This window comes from Erpetoichthys calabaricus, chromosome 1 (assembly GCF_900747795.2).
Source record: "Erpetoichthys calabaricus chromosome 1, fErpCal1.3, whole genome shotgun sequence".
NCBI lineage: Eukaryota > Metazoa > Chordata > Cladistia > Polypteriformes > Polypteridae > Erpetoichthys > Erpetoichthys calabaricus.
In genome coordinates, this window is record NC_041394.2 from 344,300,724 (window position 1) to 344,314,229 (window position 13,506).

The following is a 13,506-nucleotide window of genomic DNA, read 5'->3' on the forward strand; positions in this document are numbered from 1 at the left end:
CCATCTTTTTCACAATACCTTTATGAATATTGCTGGGCATTGCAATAATGAGATATTTGCATTACCCATTGCCAGAATTCAAAGTACAGTGATCCCTCGCTATATCGCGCTTCGCCTTTCGCGGCTTCACTCTATCTCTATTTTATATGTAAGCATATTTAAATATATATCGCGGATTTTTTGCTGGTTCGCGGGTTTCTGCGGACAATGGGTCTTTTAATTTCTGGTACATGCTTCCTCAGTTGGTTTGCCCAGTTGATTTCATACAAGGGACGCTATTGGCAGATGGCTGAGAAGCTACCCAGCTTACTTTTCTCTCTCTCTCTCTCTCTTGCGCTGACTTTTTCTGATCCTGACGTAGGGGGGTTGAGCAGGGGGGCTGTTCGCACACCTAGACGATACGGACGCTCGTCTAAAAATGCTGAAAGATTATCTTCACGTTGTCTACCTTCTGTGCAGCTGCTTCGTGAAGCGACATGCTGCACGGTGCTTCGCATACTTAAAAGCACGAAGGGCACGTATTGATTTTTTTATCTGTCTCTCTCTCTCTCTCTCTCTCTCTCTGCTCCTCACGGAGGGGGTGTGAGCTGCCGCCTTCAACAGCTTTGTGCCGCGGTGCTTCGCATACTTAAAAACCAAACAGCCCTATTGATTTCTTTGCTCCTTTGAAGAGGAAGATATGTTTGCATTCTTTTAATTGTGAGACGGAACTGTCATCTCTGTCTTGTCATGGAGCACAGTTTAAACTTTTGAAAAAGAGACAAATGTTTGTTTGCAGTGTTTGAATAACGTTCCTGTCTCTCTACAACCTCCTGTGTTTCTGCGCAAATCTGTGACCCAAGCATGACAATATAAAAATAACCATATAAACATATGGTTTCTACTTCGCGGATTTTCTTATTTCGCGGGTGGCTCTGGAACGCAACCCCCGCGATGGAGGAGGGATTACTGTAGTCCAAACAAAGCAGTGTCCCAAAGTGCCATAAATAATAATTAAATTAAAATAGTGTGCAAGTGGAGATTAAAATCCTTAAAAAATGAAGTCCACAAGTATGTTATAATCAAAGATAGAACAGTCAGGATCAGTTCTCTCCAAAACATGAGCCTCAGTACATCCTTCCACTTTCCTGTTCCTGCTGCTCACCAACAAGGTCTACTCAGCTGCAGGAGACACCCTACACCAAGTATGGTCAACCCTTTACTGGCTCATGGCCCCACCACCATCCCTCGGCATCTATGGGGAACCCACAAACCCTGCTCCGTGGAGTGCCACTGCTCCACTTGGGGCTTCTTCCCTGGCAACCATACCTCCTCTCTGCTCCACTGGTTCTGCCTTGGTTGTAACTTTCACTTTCTTTTCTCTATTCTTTGATTTTACCTCCGGTGATCTTTTCTGCCTATTCGCTCACTTACCATTTTCAGTATCTTTTCTTCTTGATCTCTCTCTCTCTCTTCAACCCTACCCAGGCTCATTTAATATTATTTGAATATGCTTTAAGCCAACTTCCCCATTAAAGACCCCAGGGGTACATGGCTACTCTACCACATGCTCCCATACCCACCGAGCCTAAGTGCAGTTTTCTTTTTAAAAACTTTCATTGCCAAGGACCCGTAATGAATCCCACCACAACATACTATCTCAAATAATTCTTATTTCTTCAATAAGTTTAATAAATACATATTTAGTGAGTGACAGTTCATGTTCCCATGGATAAATCCTAACTTGATTCTGTGAATTGTAAGAAATGATGGTGTTTCCTCACCATAGCTTCTTTAATTTGCATTTTGTGTTCTTCAGCCCCTCACACAGCAGATGAACTCCTGAATCTTTCAGCTTATTGTTTCCAAGTTGAAGTTCAGTCAGGCATGAGTGACCAGAAGAAAAAGCTGAGGAGAGTGTCTTACAACTTACAGTGGTAAGACCACATGCCACCAAGCTATATAAGCAAGGAGAAAACAAATTAGCACACTCTGAGTTATCAAGACACAGACATACTTGGTGGATACTTACAAAAGTGTTTCTAATTTACAGTTTGAATTTTTCAGGCCCTCAGACAATATACACACTCCAGAATCCCCCAGTTCAGAGCTTGTCATATTCAGCTGAGTCAGGCGGGAGTGTTCAGTTGTAAGAACTGAGGAGAGGGCCTCACATAAGTCAGAGTTGAGATCACATAATGACAGCCTGCGGAGATGAGGAGAAAAGACGTGAAAGCACCGTGAGTGACTGGAATACAAGCACATAGATAGATAGACTAAAAAAACTGTCTTCAGACAGTCTGGTGCGGGTTAAATTCTATGAGTAAATGTGAACTGAAAGGCATAAATCTGTATGTCGGTCTCTTTGCCTGTCCTTAACGCATTTGACTGACACTCAATATATTCTGAAATGTTAAACCACATAAAGGCAGAATTAATTAACTCATTTTTGAATGAATTGTGTTTGTGCTCATTTCTTAATATTTTACTTTCTTCTACAGGTTTCCTTTTTCTTTTCTTTGCATTTAGTTTACTTGATTCTTATATACGTCATTTTGCATTTATTTATTTATTTTTTTCTTAAGCCATCGATATGAATATTGATCCATTGGACACCCATGAGTTTGTGATTCTCATGACTGATTCTAGTGGTAAGTTAATTCAAGCTTTTTGGAGAGATACACATATTGGAGAGCAAAGTTAGGATATTGATGAATTAAGAGAAAACTAAAAATTGGACTGAATTATTTTGTTTAGATAATTCAGACATTTCTAACTCAAACATAGACCCTTCTAGCCATCCTTGTAAACAGTGACTGCCTCCCATAGCATTAACATGAATTTAACTAAACAGTGAAGAAGGTCCAAGTAATAAAATTTTTACTTTCTGCATCCAGATCACCAGTTATGAATAGTAATTCAGCACTCAGAACCATTTCTGTGAGTACTGTAAAGTGTTCTTACACAATGACTCTACAGTCCAGAGTGTTAGAAATCCTTAACTATGAAAACCTAACAGTGCAAGTGAAATGCCAAGGTTTCTGACACTGAAAATATAAGCTTGCTAATGATAAAGTTGCAACCATGTTTTTAGAGATCAGAATTATAAAGGAGACACTTCACACCCATGTGCACACAAACAAAAAGAAAATATCAGAATTTAACCACATCCAGCATTTTACCAATGTTAAATGAAGCTTGTGTTATAGCAGGGAGTCTAAAGTTACAGACCTGAACTTCATCTAAAAGAATAGCCTACATACAGTAAATACTATAATTGAAATATCTTTGGGGAAGATTTGGACTTTTTATGAAAAACTGTCTCCACCCTAACTGAAAAGGATATTTTCATCCATTTTCCAACCCGCTGAATCCGAACACACGATCACGGGGGTCTGCTGGAGCCAATCCCAGCCAACACAGGGCACAAGGCAGGAACCAATCCCGGGCAGGGTGCCAACCCACCGCAGGACACACACAAACACACCAAGCACACACTAGGGCCAATTTAGAATCACCAATCCACCTAACCTGCATGTCTTTGGACTCTGGGACGAAACCCACGCAGACACGGGGAGAACATGCAAACTCCACGCAGGGAGGACTCGGGAAGCGAACCCAGGTCTCCAGGTCTCCCAACTGCGAGGCAGTAGTGGTAACCACTGCTCCACCCAGGATATTTTCAATATTCCAAAATATAACAACAAATCTGCATAGATTATTATTCAGATCATCATTCAAACCCCAGCTCAGTAACTGTAAATTGTACGATTTATTATTCTATATTTAGTTTTTCTCTGAATTATACCCCATGTCACCTAGAAAAGGCATCTCAGAAAATGCTCTCAAGTAAATTTACAAAATCAATTACAAACAAAAAAGCATGACCACCTTTAACAAACCATAGCTCAATCATGAATTAAGGTCTTTTAGTGCACATTATATATGTAAATAATGTGTCACATGTAAAAAATCCTTCACATCAAAATATTTTACAATGCTGTAAGTAAAGCAGTGTTAGATAATGATATTATTTTGAGCAAAATATCTGTGTTATCATTTGTCTACAGCACAAAAGTGCCAGGAGGTAGAGAAAATCAAAAAACAAGACCAAGAGATGGACAGTAATTAAATGGAGCACACCGAGACATGTTCAGGTAAAAGGAAACTATGGGGGCAGGACAGATGTAAAAAGTCTAACATGTACAGATTACAGCGAATCTTTATCTTTATAATTTATTGAATCTCATACAACTTCTTTATTACGTTAACAGACAGATATTTTTATTACTCACACGACATGTCTACAACAGATGAGACCTGGTGTCAGGCTCCTGATGCCCTCTGACATAAGCCTTGACTCTATCAGTGTCAGCTCCTGAAGTTCTCCACAGCAGCTGATGACAAAACCCAGCACAGCACAGTTCAGAGGAGATAATGTCATCTTACTAAAGTCCATCTTTAAATCCTTCCCAATGGCATCTCTGATTAATTTTTTATTCTGAGTCTCATAGAGCCACTGACACACTTGCAGAGCTTCACTTTTATCTTTTCCCCTTAGTGCCTGTTCAGCTTTCTTCTTGACCCAATCCAGTATCTGCTTTGCTGTCTTCCTTTCTAACTCCCCAAGGACTCCCCCTATCATTTTAAACACAGAAAGCCTGGCTAGTCCCGCCATGAACTGTGTGAGAATCTCAAACCGTCCATCTTCATGGGAGTCCAGCTTCACAAGCAGGTTCTCAACGCTCCTTGATGGATCAAGGTAGAAGGAGCAGGCAGCTATGAACTCCTGCAGGGTGAGGTGGAAGAATGTGTATGTCATACAATTGCATGTGTTTTCTCTCTGTAGGATTTCTTTGAGGAACCCAGAGAGGAAAGCAGAAGATAAGACTGGCCAAAGGCCAAAGGTGAACATCTCAAACTTATCATAAAACACAAGAATCCTTTTGTCTACCCCATGATATGCCATTTTTCCCAGTTTGACCAGAATCCCTCGCTGGTCTTCAGCTTCTCGTCTGTGATTGGTGAGGATGTTGTGAAGGAACATCACAAAGAGCTCAGTGACAGTCCTGGGGATAGTTTGTCGCTCTTCTTCAGGAGTCATGAAGTGGCTCTTTAGCACAGAGCACATAATCCAGCAGTACGAGGGATTGAAGCACATGGTGTACAGGATGGCATTCTCCTCAACATACTGAAAAGCCTCAGTGCCCAGCTCAGCATCACCAAAGAACTTCTTAAAGTACATCAGTCTTTGTTCAGGGAAGAACCCCAGGATCTCCGCAAATCTATCAACTCTCTCCATGTCCAGGTCCTCCAGGGCTGTTGGTCTGCTTGTGATCAAAACTGTACAGCCCTTCAGTAATGTCCTTCTGACCAGGCTGGTGACCAGGATGTGGACAGAAAAGTAGTCATCTGGGTTTGAGCAGAGCCGCCTCTGTGTGAAGTCCAGTTTGTGTTTGTACTCATCCAGCCCATCAAGTATAAAAAGGAGAGATTCAGGTTTCTTCAAGATTTCTTTCAGTTTGTCATCATAGAGGTATTTATAATGCCTTGCAATCAGCCTGGTCAGAGGCTGCTGTGGCTCTGACTCTGTGTCAAGTAGGTTGAGCTCTCTAAATTTAAACAGGAATACAAAAGTAAATCTCTGGTACTGATAACCTCTGGCCCAGTCAAACATGATCTTCTGGACCATGGTGCTCTTTCCAATTCCAGCCACTCCGCTGACCACTATTATTTGTGGGGGAGTCTCACTTCCAGGACTCCTCCTAAAAAGCTGCTCAGTCCAGATTCGCTCACATTTTACTTTTGTCCATTCCTCCACCAGCTCTGCATGAGTTTTTCCAGTCTTCAGAAGCTCATGTTGAGTCTCAATATGATCTCTTCTGTACTGTTTAATGACCATCAGCTCTGTGTATCGAGTCTCAAAGCCAACAGCTCTTGTGTGTGGATCTCCAGAAGAAGGCTGATCTTCCAATGTTTTTGTGGATTCTGACACTGTGAGACAATGTGTCTTATGGAGGCCTGAAAGTCACAAAGAGAAAAGTGACAAAACAGATGAGTGCAGGATCAGAGTCATGAGAGAAGAGGAAACTGCAGATTACCTTTAATATGAGCCTCAATAGGAGGAGATTGGAGAATAAACTGAATCTCTTCCAAAATGTCCAGTCCTAGAGAGATAAAAACATATAACAGAAGGGTTTGTAATTATAGAAGAAAGGTTACTGCTCCCCTCCCCAAAAACACACAAACAAACAAAAAACACTTTCAAATATAAATATCCTTATTATATATTCTGTGCAACTATAGACAAAAAAGGTTTGAAATGTGTGTACCCAATTTCCCACATAAACATCAGGATTTATAAAAGAAAACTTGAAGAAGAAAGCTGTGTTTATATTTACAGCCCCTCTGATCCATGCATACAGAATATTTTGGAAAAACTGGGAAATAACGACACCCTTGATCAAGCAGTGGAATGCAGGAAAATTGCTAAATTCACATTCGCAGTAAATCATACCACTAAGCCATCATTATAATGTGTGTTGACGTGACAAACATATTACACCTCAAAAGTGATGAATGTGAAGCACTGACTGTATTTACATTGCTAATGTAACAAAATTCAAAATTTAAAGGCAATACAGAGAAATACAATTGGTAACATACAAACATTTTTTCTAACTAGTCAGTCCCTAGAATTCTATGAACTTTTGTGCTAACATCCCAATTAAAAAAATACAAACAAACAAAAACAAAAAAACAAAAAACTGCTGTCGTAAGACCTTAATACTTACAAGGTCTCAAAATCACCTGTTCTGCACAGCTGGCGGATGGCGGTGGATCGTGAAGAACACACCAGTTTGAAATAATCTGTCAGCAACAACTGCTTAATACTCTTCCCTAGGGATCAATGCAAGGTCCAAATGCCATTCTCTTAAAAACAAGTTATTAACCCTTTAACCGCCAACTCCCTAAATATTCCCCACGCCAGGCGAAATCTGAACAATTTTCGTTTTTTTTACTTTTTTACATTTATTCAAGCAGTATTGACCACTAAATGCTGTGCAAGTTCTAGAAATGGGCAAACACATACAACTGGAGTACCAGTTATCCATCCAAATGGTGTACCCATTGTCCAATAGTGGTAGGGCACGGTACACAACAATTTTCTCTGAAAGTCCAAAGTCCTTACATTCATCTGGCAACACTGCTGAAATACTACTCATAGGATCCTCTTTGCCAGTGTATACACGAAATCTATAAATGTAACCTGAATTCTCAGCTAAGCAAAACATCTTGATACCAAACCGTGCCCTTTTCAATGGTAGATAATGTTGAAACTGTAAGCGGCCCTTCCACAACAATAAACTTTCATCAACTGCAACTGACGGTCCTGGCATGTAGGGCAACTGAAATGTTTCAAATAAATGGTCAATCAAAGGACGTAGCTTGAACAAGCGGTCACGGTTTGGATCTTTCTTATCTGGCTCATTTCTGTTGTCATTCAAATGAAAGAATTTCAGCAGCAAAGAGAATCGGTTACGTTTCATGATAGCTGCAAAAATAGGTGTTGCATACATAGGATCTGTAGACCAGTACATCTCAATATCTGGTTTTCTGATTAATCACATCAACATCAAAATCCCAATGAATTTTTTCATTTCGTTTTCATCAGTGTCTACCCAAGCACGAACACGGGAATGTGGAGGTAAATTGGGATTTTTCTCAATAAACTGTGCTGCATACAGATTTGTCTGATGAACAAAATGTCTGATCAAATCAGGTGACACAAACAGCTCACAAAACTGCTCAGCAGTGTAATTGTTTACATCAACAGTAAAGCCACACGTTGCCTCAAACGGATGCAGAAAAGGTAGTTCACCTCGGGCAGCAGTCCAGTTGAGATGCTGGGGATACACCCACTCATCGCCGTCATCCGATGCGTCTTCATTCACAGTATCATGCAGCGCACATTGCTGCTCCTCATTGTCGCTAAAATCTTCTTCAGAACTGCTACAATCATGATCAGAATTGTCCAAAATCGCCTGGAAAGCCTCACTTGAAGTCAGTTTACGTTTCGCAATATTCACAGCTGTCACTTCCGAATCACGTCACATAACCGGCCAAAACAACCACAGAGTTGTCGAAATACAATGTAGTAATAATACCCACGCCAAACCGTCAGTTATACTACGCGCCAGGCATTCATATAACCATAGGCAAATGTGCCGGATAATTCCGGCAGTATGGCGTTAGCAATAAAACAACGATGCCGGATATATCCGGCAGAGGGCGGTTAAGGGGTTAATATTCGTGAAGATGGCAAATATACAAGGTACCCAATGTGAAAGTAAAAAAAAGGGTTACAAAAACAAAAAGTTGTGTCACAAGAACGACAAAGAGTTGTGGAAGGTAGCCTTGGACACAAGCAGGCAGACACAGGAAGTCCCGAAACACACATGTTTATTAATAATAGAAGTCCACACATAACACAGCGCCTTGCACCAAACACCCTTGTGTCAGTCCCTTTCTCCTCCCGTCTCCGGACTGCTTCGGCCGCCTTTCCACCTCTCCTCCCGAGCATTGTCTTCTTCCTCCCAACTCCGGCTCCCTGAGTAGTGGATGCAAGCTCCCTTTATACTCCACCCGGAAGTGCTTCAGGTGGTAATTGACCTCAATTAGACTGCACTTCCGGGTGTGGCTGTGTTACTGCCCACATGGGCTCAGGAAGCCTTGTATCTTCCCCTGGCAGTGGCCACTGAGGCCAACAAGGATGAGCTCCGGTGTTCAATGCTATGGGCCCCGATGCAACCCAGGGGGGCTGCCACCAAGTGTTCCAGGGGACGTAGAGTGTGGCTGCTCCCCTGGATCCAGTGTTGAAGGGGCGTCCCGGCCGGGCATGGGTCCTGGCCGTCCACCACAGAGTCATTGGAAAGGTTTGGGGCAGCCAGCTATATAATATTTTCCTGCTGCAAAATTGATTAAATAGAACAGACATGTTCACACGACTGAGTCCAAAACAGAACTGACTGCTGGCTTTTAAATGTAAGTAGAGGAAGTGATGTCATCAGGGCTGGAACTGGAAGTGACATCCTTGGTTGCCCCAGAACCGAGCGGGACTTCCCGAGAATGGTCTGCAAGGAATTGAGAGAGAGAATCAGTGCACTTCACCCACCCCCCAAAGGTCAAGCATGGAAATACGTTTATTCAAGCCCTTTAATTATCCCCTAATTGTGCATGTGAGACAGGGCCCCCACCCCCCCGCCAGACCCGTAGGGCAACCTGCACCGAGAGGTTGTGAAAGTGAGACAGAGCATTTGCGTTGGTGTGGAGAGAGCCCTTCCGATGAATGAGCCAGAACTTCTAAGGTTGCAGATCAAAGAACTACCTAGTGACTTGGGAGTTCGACTCTTTGTGTAGGGCCATCCAGTGTAAAGGTGCATGGTCCGTGACAAGTGTAAACTCACGACCCAGGAGGTAGTATCTCAACTGTGTAATCGCCACTTGATCACAAGAGCCTCTCTTTCCACTGCCGCATACCTGGTCTCCCAATCCAGCAGTTTCCGGCTCAGGCACATGACGGGGCATTCAACACCATCAACGCTTTGGCTCAGCACTGTTCCTAGGCCTGGTTCCGAAGCATCCATCTGGAGAATAAAAGGAAGCGAAAAGTTCGGCGCTTTCAAAACAGGTGCCAACATCAAGGCCCGTTTTTAAGTCACTGAATGCACCTTCTGTCATGTTGGTCCATACCACAATGTTAGGGGTCCTCTTCTTTGTTAAATCACGCAAGGACGCAGGTCTCTCCGAAAATCAAGGTATAAACCGGCGGTAGTATCCGACTAAACCGAGAAATGCTTGGACATACCACTTGGTTCGCAGACAGTGCCATTTTAAAATGGCATCTACTTTAGACCACTGTAGCTTCACAGTACCACGACCCACCAGGTAGCCTAAATATTTGGCTTCTTTCAACCCAAAAAAGCATTTTTTTGGACTGATCCGAAGACTGGCATTACCCAGTCCGTAATACCACTTGGACATGCTATAGGTGTTCCTTCCACGTGCTGGAATAGATGATGATGTCATCCAGGTAGGCTGCACTATACGTGTTATGGGGGTGGAGCACTTTGTCCACCAGACGCTGGAAAGTTGCAGGAGCCCCATGTAACCCGAATGGAAGGACACAATACTGCTAGTGTCCACTAGGGATGTTAAACGCAGTCTTGACCTTTGCGGAGTCCATTAAAGGAACCTGCCAGTATCCCTTGGTCATGTCAAGTGTGGTCAAATATTCTGCCTGTCCAAGCCTCTCAAGGAGGTTGTCCACTTGAGGCATTGGATAAGCATCAAATTGGGAGACCTGATTAAGTTAACGGAAGACATTGGAAACCCTCCAACTTCCGTCGGGCTTACTAACCAAGACTATTGGGCTGAACCAAGGAGTATAACTTTCCTCTATTACTCCCAAGTCCAGCATGCACTTGATTTCAAGCTCCACTTCAGCCTTCTTTGCTTTCGGGAAGATGATAGGGGTGCTCTCGGACTATAACCCCGGGTTCGGTCACAATGTCATGTGTGATCAGAGAGATCCTTCCAGGTTTTTCGTCTACCACCTCCGGGACGGACAAGATAACAACTTCGAGCTTTCGTCTCTGTCTTGTGTTTAAGTTAGACCCAAAGTTAAGTGTGCTGGTCTGAGCAAAGAATGAGAGGGGTTGGCCAGAGGAGGAATCAGGATCCCTTTCCTTCCACGGTTTCAGCAAATTCACGTGATATATCCACTCACTCGGCCGATGATTGGGCTGTTTCACCAAATAGTCGATGGGCTCTCTCCTCTCCTTAACTTCATATGGTCCCTGACAATGGGCAACTAGTTTAGAATGGGAGGTGGGAACCAACACTATGACCCGATCCCCCGGCTGGAACTCCCAGAGAGTCGTGCCATGGCCATAATAGCAGGCCTGTGCTGCATGTGCCTCCTCCATATGACTTTTGAATACAGGTCAATTTCTCCCAAATTTATTGCGTAACTGCATGCTATATTCTAATATTTTAGTTGAGGGAAGAGCCTCTCCTTCCCAACCTTTTTTTAAAATGTCCAATATACACCAGGATTGTCGTCAGTATAATATTTCAAAGGGTGAGAACCCCATCGAGGCTTGAGGGACTTCCCTGTAGGTAAACAGAACGAGGGGGAGGAATTGATCCCAATTTCTCCCATCCCCGCTGACCATCTTGTGAAGCATCTATTTGAGAGTCTGATTAAATCTCTCAACTAGAACGTCGGTTTGAGGATGATACACCGCGGTCTTTAAGTGCTTTATTTTAAGTAACTTGGCTGTTTCCTTGAACGTCTCTGAGGTAAACGGCAAAGACCCCTACCAGTTAATGTGCAATCGCTGTTGACTAGTACCACTGCATTCTTCGCAAATTTTAGGGAGTCATCATTCCATTGCTCCCTTTTAAACAAGGCCAGCATTTCTCTAAATTGAAAACTTATTTCTGAGAGATGATCCGGTCTGACCTCAAGGAGTGGGGAATCATTCCAATCTGTCGAGACACGGTCAGATGATGTAATGGCCTGCAACGGACTAGGGACCTCCCCATCCACCTCTTGGCTCCTCTGCCAGTTGAGTACACGGCGTGGAGACAATTTGTGACGTATTATTCCCTTCTGTTACTAGACCTAAATTAGGTTTGGGAGTATTCAGTACTTCACCACTTAATATCAGACAAGTCCCACCCTAGAATCACAGCGAAAGGTGGATTTGGGAAAACCGCTACGGGGATTTTTTTATTGATTGTCCCTGGCTGATGAAACATCGGGCAGTTTTAGAGTGTCGGACATCTCTGTGTACACAAGTTATACTGGTCTTTAATTTCATCCACTGTTGCAGCAGTACATACCGGAATTGAAGAGGGCTTCTACCTTACATCCGTTAACAACTACCACTCCTGTATGAGCCATTGACAGGAGGTTTGAAAGCGCACACATTTCCAAAAGAGCATCAGCCTGCTCTTGGGTAGATCTCTCAGGATTCAGCTTCCATGCCTGCAGAAAACTCACCTGCTGGTCTAGGGAAACTCCACTTTTCTCTGGGGCCTTGGCCCCAGCAGGGAGGGCAGCCCTCTCCTCCGAGAGAGCATAATAAGTCCCTGTCGTTTCCCCCACATAGACCAGCCCACTTCTGTGTGTCCCTTCGACACTCTCCCTATGTATTTTACGTGGCCCGGAACTAGACAAAGGGAACAGAGTCTGCACCGGTTCTTTCCGAAATCCGGGACAAACTCCCCACCCGGAAACTCGGCCCCGGTACTCTCCCAACCTGGTCATAATTCAGATCCGGTCCTGTTTCCTTCTGGGTTGTTTCCATCCTGCCAACTACGCCACTGTCACAAGAACAACAAAGAGTCATTGGAAAGGTTTGGGGCAGCCACCCATATAATGTTTCCCAGCTGCAAAATTGATTAAATAGAACAGACATGTTCACATGACTGAGTCCAAAACAGAACTGACTGCTTCCTTAACCCTTTAACTGCCAACTCCCTAAATATTCCCCACGCCAGGTGAAATCTGAACAATTTTCGTTTTTTTACTTTTTTACATTTTTTTTTACATTTTTTACATTTATTCAAGCAGTATTGACCACTAAATGTTGTGCAAGTTCTAGAAATGGGCAAACACATAATAAAACACAAAATGTACCTTTTCTCAGGCTTCCACAACAATAAACTTTCATCAACTGTAACTGACGGTCCTGGCATGTAGGGCAACTGAAATGCTTCAAATAAATGGTCAATCAAAGGACGTAGCTTGAACAATCGGTCGCGGTTTGGATCTTTCTTATCTGGCTCATTTCTGTTGTCATTCAAATGAAAGAATTTCAGCAGCAAAGAGAATCGGTTACGTGTCATGATACCTGCAAAAATAGGTGTTGCATACATAGGATCTGTAGACCAGTACATCTCAATATCTGGTTTTCTGATTATTCACATCAACATCAAAATCCCAATGAATTTTTTCATTTCGTTTTCATCAGTGTCTACCCAAGCACGAACATGGGAATGTGGAGGTAATTTGGGATTTTTCTCAATAAACTGTGCTGCATACAGATTTGTCTGATGAGCAAAATGTCTGATCAAATCAGGTGACACAAACAGCTCATAAAACTGCTCAGCAGTGTAATTGTTTACATCAACAGTAAAGCCACACGTTGCCTCAAACGGATGCAGAAAAGGTAGTTCACCTCGGGCAGCAGTCCAGTTGAGATGCTGGGGATACACCCACTAATCGCTGTCATCCGATGCGCCGTCATTCACAGTATCATGCAGCGCACGTTGCTGATCATCATTGTCGCTAAAATCTTCTTCAGAACTGCTACAATCATGATCAGAATTATTGTCCAAAATTGCCTGCAAAACCTCACTTGAAGTCAGTTTACGTTTCGCCATATTCACAGCTTTCACTTTCGATTCACATCACGTGATCAGCCAATACAAGCGCAGAGTTGTCGAAATACAATG

The 13,506-nt window shown here is 43.0% G+C and overlaps 1 protein-coding gene across 4 annotated transcripts in view; it reads right to left on the reverse strand.

Annotated features, from left to right (window-relative positions):
• The window catches only part of LOC114641205 (NACHT, LRR and PYD domains-containing protein 3-like), a 49,153-nt gene that overhangs the window by 16,315 nt on the left and 19,332 nt on the right, over positions 1–13,506 (reverse strand). For all 4 annotated transcript variants that reach the window (XR_007934489.1, XM_051925044.1, XM_051925048.1 and 1 more), the window contains 4 exons: positions 6,081–6,146; positions 4,275–6,000; positions 2,012–2,185; positions 1,764–1,937 (listed from right to left, as the gene is read on the reverse strand). Coding sequence is in view for 3 of the 4 variants with exons in the window: in XM_051925044.1 (XP_051781004.1) it covers positions 1,764–1,937; positions 2,012–2,185; positions 4,275–6,000; positions 6,081–6,146 (2,140 nt within the window). In the remaining variant the exon portion in view is untranslated. The remainder of the gene's footprint in view (positions 1–1,763; positions 1,938–2,011; positions 2,186–4,274; positions 6,001–6,080; positions 6,147–13,506) is intronic.